Here is a 7,387-nt window from a genome sequence, read left to right on the forward strand (position 1 = left end):
GGCCTGGCCAAGGCTGGCCGATGACACATGGGCCCATCTGGGACAGCTTTTCCAACATGCAATTTTATTTATTTATTTATTTATTTATTTGAGAGGTTTTTGCTATAGGGCATGTGCACTTGCCAGAAAGACAGAGAGAGAGAGACAGAGAGTGAGAAATCACCCCCCCAGGGGATGGCCACACCGCAATCCCTTCTCTTCTATTCTCCTCTCAGGATCTTGGGCACGCATGCACACGCACCCGGTGTGAATTTAAGCCACTGGGTCCGGGACTTGAACCGTGGTCGACTACGTGGGAGTCCAGCAACATAGCCATTATGCTAACTGCTGGTACCCCAACATGCAATTTAAACCTCACTGTGCGTCCCACGTGGAGGGTGCTGGCCCTAAAAGGGCTCCCATGGAAGGAACGTCCGTACTTTGCAAAGGGAACCCTAGGTGTAGCGAGGAGGCATGTCTGCAAGGGAACTGGGCCTGGGTCTGGGGCCTCTGCTTCCAGGAAGCACTTTGCAGTCTGTGATTTTCCTTCCTTCCAATCGGCTCTGGAGGATAAAGACCTGACTTGTCATCTAAAGCCCTTCAAGTATGTGATGAATACCTGGAAAGTCTTCCCTTCTCTGGAAGATGTCTGTCCCCCTTCCTACTGAGGGAGTACCCTCCAAAGGAACAGGAAGTCCTGCAGACTCTCCCAAGGCTGTACAAAGAACGGCTCTCCCAAGCACTCAGAGCTTGTGCAATCAGCAGTAAGTTCTGCAGAAGGCAAGTTCAGTGCCGCCCGGAGCGAGCTCGGGGAAGACAGGCTGCCCGGCGCATGCCTGAGCTCCGCAGGCGCCTTGGCCCCTGGGGAGAGCCAGGCCGCAAGTGGCCGGTGTGCATCATCTTTAGCTCTGTGCTGGGACCAGCTAGCGAGACCCCGTGCCCCAGAGGTCAGATAGGCAGCACTGGGAACTCGACAAATGAACCTATGCTAATGATGCCTTAAATCTCAGCATCCCGCCCTGCCCTGGTGCTGCCTCGCCACCTGTGGCCACGGGAGCTCCTGGCTCAGTGCAGGCAGGGCTGTGGTCTAGGTTGGGGGCTTCCAGGGAGCACAAGGGGGGGTCTCACGGCTGAGCCTCTGAGGACGGAGCTGCACCCAGAATGCTGTGCAATGCTGGCCAATGGCAAGCGTTCAGTCATAATTTCCCCACTAGCTGGCTCATGGCACCCTCTTCAGAGACCACCCTCCAATGTGGCAGCAGCCTAGCCCCATGCAGCATAGCACCTGCTGCAGCTCCGTGACTCCCTGTGCACCTGTTCCCGTCGGCCTCCCTCCACCGTCAGCTTCCACGAGGGCAGGGCTGCGCCTGGCTGATCTGCTGCTGGTACATGCCTAGAAAATGGTACCTGGATCTCTGAGTGGGACACATACAAATGGAAACCTGTGGGAGCCAGCAGGTGGTGAGGTGGTTAAGGTTCTGACTTCCACATGGCTGACCATGGTTCAAATCCTGGACCCAGCAGCTTGAAAATCACTCCAGGTGTGTGTGTGTGTGTGCCCAAAACCCCAAGAGGAGACCGGAGAAGTGACTGCAGTGTGGCCCTCCACTTTGGGGGGTGATTTCTCACTTTCCTTCTTTTTCTCACTCTCATTGGCAAGTACACATGCCTTATGCCTAAACCTAGGGAAAAAAACACAAAAAACAAACCAAATGGAAATACGATCTGTCAGTCCATTATCTACGTGTTATCCATCAGCTACCTATCATCTGTCTATATCTTCTATCTCCTGTGATCTAGTATCTATCTATAATCTATCTATCATCTATAATCTATCACCTACCGCTCCTCTGTGACCTGCCCTTCCATTACCTGCCTGTCATCCATCTATTTATCGACAACCTACATCTACCCACGTGTCCATCCCCCCGTCCATCCCTCACCCACCATTTGTCTGGGTGGGGAGAAGAGGACATAAAAAATGCAAGTGGCATGTATGTTGCCCACGGTAAACCCCAGGAAAGGGTGAATGGTGTTCTCTGTTCATTAATTGTCATTTAGTAAGTTTGAAATAAGTTTGAAATTCCAAATGAAAAGTCTAAAAATTAACCCAAATTCAGTGCATCGAGATCACGCCACACCAGGGCCAGAGCTCCTGCATACACACGTGCCAGGTGTGAGTTCTAAGCCGCCGGGTCTGGGACTCAAACCACGTTCAACCATGTGAGAGTCCTATGCCCAACCACTATGTCCCAACATTTTCCAATAAAAACTAGAGAAAGAGAGAAGAAAAAATGAGACAGGCATAGAAAGAAAGAAAAGAAGAAAAGAAAAGAAGAAAGCAACAAAACTAGGTTGGCAAGATACCAAAATGAGGAGACAGAAATAAACAAGCTGAGCGAGTGGGCTGGAAAGGTGTGCATAAACCGCGCGGAGGAGCCTCTACTTCGGCCCGCGTGCCCCTGGCGACGCCCACGCCACCTCACCTGGCCGTGCGTCACTTACCTTGATGACGTCCTCATCCATGGACTTGCACTCCACTGACTCCGAGATATCCGTCACGGCACTGCTCTCCTCCACAGAGACCACCCTGATGGGCACGGCCACAGTCTTCCCTGTGAGGATGGCGGTGTTCAGAAGCTCCGTGTCCTGCCAACCGAACCAGACATGCAGGGTCAAGGGACATGTGCAACGATGTCGGATACCGGGCCATTCCAGGGGTCTCCCTCAGTCAAGGCTGCCCTTGTTCCGACAAGGGACACTGTGGCATTTCCCGTAGGAACTTGGGAAGGTCAACCCTTGGAACAATTTCCCAAAGATGTTCAACAATTGACTTCTGATTCATCTGTGAACATCTTCCTAGGCTGTAAAAGCAACAAAAGATTCATTCTTTCCTCTATGCAGAGGCCGGGCAGAGTGCACACATCACTTACAGTTTGGTTGTAAGCGACGGAAACTAAGTTGAGCCCTCGAGACAGAAGGTACCACTGTAAAGTGAATAATGTCTCTCTTTCACCCCCAGAGATGGCCACCTGTGACTCCCTGTGAACACGTTATTTCACGTGCCCCCCGAAGACTTTGCAATTGTAGTCAAACTAGGACTCACGAGAGGGGAAGATCATTCTGCACTATCTGGTGACTCTGAAATTCTAACGTCCTCACAAATGGAGCCATCGGTTCCAGAAGACGAGAAGATGCAGCAGTGGAGGTAAAACCAGCATGATGTGGCCATGACCAAGCCTTGGGGTGACCTCTAGAAACTGGAAGAGGCAGGAAACAGATTGACCCAAGAGCTTCCAGAAGAAATGAGGCTTGCTGCCATGTTAATTTTAGCAGCACAAGACTCATTTCAGACTTCTGCCCTCCAGAGCTGCGGGACAGTGAATTCGTGCTCCTGTGCTGTCACCGTCCCGGCAAGCAAACACAGACGCCTCCTGAACAGACCCTGGGTTGTTCACAGAGCCAAGAAAAAGCTATGAAGGCGTTGCAAGAGCCAGATCACCTTGGAGAATATCAAAAGCAGGAAATCATAAGTTGTCTGTCCAAAGCAAAGTTGGAACTGTCTTCAGCCTTTTCTGTTGGAGCTACTCTGTTCAGGATTTAAATTCCCCTAGGAGAAAGTCTGATTGGCCTCATTTGGGTCAAGTGCTCCTTCCTTATTTAGAAAAGGATCTGGATGCTTCGACAACAAAGCCTACCAAGACTGATTCCAACAAGAAAAAAGCAGTTCAAAAAAATCAGGCTCATGTTATCAGAAGAAGATGAAGTGGAGCGATTCCAGGAAGGCAGACAAGGACAACACACCAGCCGCAGGTGTCAACTGCAAGACCGACAGAGTGGGTAGTTCTCAGCCCCAAATGCCCGTGACCACCACACTGACGTGGACACCGGCATGCCGGGCTCCTTTCTAAGAGGAGATTTCATGCAAAGCAAGCTGCCTTCCTCTGTTTCCCTGGGCGCTCGTTCCATCACAGCTATGCAGATGTCGGCTGATCTCATCCACACTGACTTCATGCACAGTCGTGAGCATCATGCCTCTCATGCGTGGTTCAATCTGCAAAGTGACAAAGAAAACGCCTTCTTTTTCTGAGTGTGCAGGATAACAACCCACTTGTACTTTCATGACCTTCTCTTATGGCCAGATGAAGACCAAAAAAAGCCACTGGCATTGGGACACCTACTGACACCTTTTCCCACTGGGCCAATTTCTCTCCAAGTTCCTGCCCAGAAACACTGCTCCTGTTGGAAGCAGCAGATGCAAGGAAAGACATTCTCTCTGTTCTTTCTCCAGGGAAGTAGCTGACACAAAGATGATCTTCCGCATGAAGCAAGAACACGTTGGAAGAGTCATCAGGTACAAGTGGGGTCTCAGCTTTCTGAGGCGTGTGCCCCTCAGCCAGCAGTTAAATAACCCTCAGTCTGTCTTCTCCCAGGGCCATGGGATTCCGGGAGCTGGGGTGGCAATCTGGGCAGCTGGCAGGATGGCCATTACAGATGCGAAGAATACCACAGAAACTCCCAAGTCCATTTTCAGGTTCATTACAGGTAATGTGCTCAGAGTTCAGCCCTTACATACTCAGTCACATGGTCTTTGGCTAATAGCTTCATTAAGCAGTTCTCTCCCTCATGGATTAATTGTGATGAGTTTTCTAATGGTTGTTGGAGTTTAATACACACACACCCACACAGTGCACACACATGCAGTTTTTGGTTCATAGATGGCACCTTCTCTCTGTGTCCTCACATGGTGGAAGGGGCAGGGGTATCTCTCAGTCTCTTGCATAAAGACTCTAATCCCATTTAGGAAGGGTCTACCCTCACACCTAATCACCTCTGTAGACCCCATCTCCTAACACCACCCCATTAGGGATTAGGTTTCTTTTTCTTTTTGTTGTTGTTCTTTTGTTAGATTTTTTTTTTTGCCATGGGGCATTCACGCTCACCGGAGAGACAGAGAGACATAGGGAGATAGGGAAGTAAGAAATTACTCCCCAGAGGGGATGGCCATGCAGCATCCATTGTTCTCTTGGGATTTTGGGCATGCACACATGTGTGCCCAGGCGTGGTTTTCAATCTGTTGGGTCTGAGACATGAATCATGCAGCCCATGTGGGCTCCAGCCCCTTAACCATCATGCCATCTGCTGGCCCCAATGCCAGTGCAGGCATTTTTGGGAACACAAACATCCAGATGACAGCAGTACCCATGAAGACTCCCCAGTCACCGTCTGTGTTGTGCACACAGCATGTCTTGTCAGTGGGCACAGGGTAGACAGCAGGAGAAAGGCCATCCCTGTCCACACGGATAGACATGACACAGGGAACACGCACACAGGAGGTCACAACCATGGGTTACTGGACTCTCATTTACTCGTGGCCAAAGTCCAACTCAAACTGGCCTGCACCCTGCATGACTAAGTAGCCAAGAGAAGAATCCAGCTTCAGGGACGGCTAGAACCAGGAATTAGCATAAGAAACATGGTGACGGATACAGTGGTCCTGGCCCTGAGAGACACAGCTGTAAGCATGAGGACGCTTCCTGTCCCCTGTCCGTGGGATGAAGAGCAGGACAAGGCGGTCCCTGAGAATTCTGAGGCTGTGGAAGCCTTGGCATAATTTACGTGGAAGAGACGGGTCCTGAGTGTCTGTCCCTCTCCACCTCTGCCTCTTTTGCTCTGTTCAGCTTCATTAACAAAGAAGCTGTTTGCATATAGTGGCATCCCAGTTTCAGGGTTATCATCTCCCTGGCTCTGACCTATTTCCTCTGGACGTAAGTGACTGATTGGGCCGAGAGAGAGAGAGAGAGAGAGGTCTTCCACAGGGTCTTTGTGCTGGGATCCACCCTCGGCCTTGCAGCCAGCTGAGAACAAGCACACCCACAGGTGCAAGGCCTGGGACATGAACCCCGACGGTCTCCACTGTCAGGAAGCAGCGTCCCTACTGTCTGCACCTCTGTGGCTGGGTCAAGGACCTTCATCTGATAAACTGCCGTGTCCCCAGTGCGAGGACAGTGCCTGGCACCGAGCAGACACTCGACAGTGACTCGAGGAGTCAGTGCATAGCAGCCTCTATGACCATCTGTGCCTGCAGGGAGGTGAGGACTTCAGGAGCTCTGGTTGGACGTGGTCCTGAACTAGCAGCTCCCCATGCACAGAGAACTTTCTGAGTTCCCAGGGCCAAAGAGCCATAAGTACTGTCCCTTTCAGGGTAGGGAGCACCTTGGTGCCCAAGGACTGGGTCTAGATCCCTCTCTCTTCCATGTAAATTATGCCGAGGCTTCCAGAGCCTCAGAATTCTCAGGGACCGCCTTGTCCTGCTCCTCATCCCACGGACAGGGGACAGGAAGTGTCCTCCTTCTTACAGCTGTGTCTCTCAGGGCCGGGACCACCAAGTTTCTCATGCTAATCCCCGGATAGAAGCTGAACACAATTCTCTTAAGTGTCTAGCGCTTCTCAGAAGGTGGCACTGACAGCCTCACCAGTGATCCGAATGACCCCCACCTGCATGGTAAGAACAGGAGTCTGACTGTCTTCCAGTCCCTTTGGTCACGTGAAAGCGGATGGCGCGCTTGGTGCAAGACTGTCTTCCACAGCTCTCTGACATCTAACGGAGGAAGACCAGCTTGCCTCAGAGCCCCTGGCGGGGACAGAGTATAGACAGACTTAAATAATATCGCTTTTTTCCTTTTATTCTTAAGTTGCATTCAGTTTTTGGCAAGAGATGCTGATTTTCCACTTAGAATATACAGATGCCTTTTTAAACAGATTGAATTTGGTTCAAATCCGAGGCATTCTGAGGTAACGGTAAAAGTTGGAGGGTGACACCTGACATCGGGAAACACCTGTCTGTCTCGTACCAAGGTGACTCATCCTCACAGGGTAGGTGTCCCGTTCCACGCTTTCTTCAGTGGATGTTGTCAAGGGCTCTCTTCCACAAGGCCTGCTTCTCTTAACCACAACACATGTGTAAAACAAGCTAGGGAAGATCGTCATTTCCAGAGCCCCTCCTGGGGAGCTATGATTTGACACATGCCTAGAATGTGGTTTGGTGCATGATGGACAGTCAAAACACGGCTCTAGAGTCAACCAACGCCCTGTGGGTTCTGGGAGGCCACACTCATGGTCACTGCATTGTCTTCAAAAAGGCCAGATCCAGTCAAACAGAAAACTTTTTTTTTTGCTAAGTGGGTCATGAAGGTTTGCAGCCAGTTCTTTGCCGTGATGAGTCAGAGAGGAGGCACAGGGAGGGATGGGACACTGTCCGTTTCCTCACTAGGTGGTAGCTCACCGCTGGACCTGACCCCCAGCAAGGTCACGGGCCCAGGGCGAGCACTCGCTCAGTGAATAAGGGACCGCAAGAGAATAAACATGTCTGATGAGATGGGCCATGCAGATCCCTCATCCTTTCCCT

At 51.1% G+C, this 7,387-nt stretch overlaps 1 protein-coding gene across 1 annotated transcript in view; it reads right to left on the reverse strand.

The window, feature by feature from the left end:
- The window catches only part of TMEM132C (transmembrane protein 132C), a 72,795-nt gene that overhangs the window by 20,708 nt on the left and 44,700 nt on the right, over positions 1 to 7,387 (reverse strand). The window contains exon 4 of the mRNA XM_027771378.1: positions 2,485 to 2,628. Within this exon, the coding sequence (XP_027627179.1) occupies positions 2,485 to 2,628 (144 nt within the window). The remainder of the gene's footprint in view (positions 1 to 2,484; positions 2,629 to 7,387) is intronic.

Source organism: Tupaia chinensis, unplaced genomic scaffold, assembly GCF_000334495.1.
Source record: "Tupaia chinensis unplaced genomic scaffold, TupChi_1.0 Scaffold000211_1, whole genome shotgun sequence".
Classification (NCBI taxonomy): domain Eukaryota; kingdom Metazoa; phylum Chordata; class Mammalia; order Scandentia; family Tupaiidae; genus Tupaia; species Tupaia belangeri.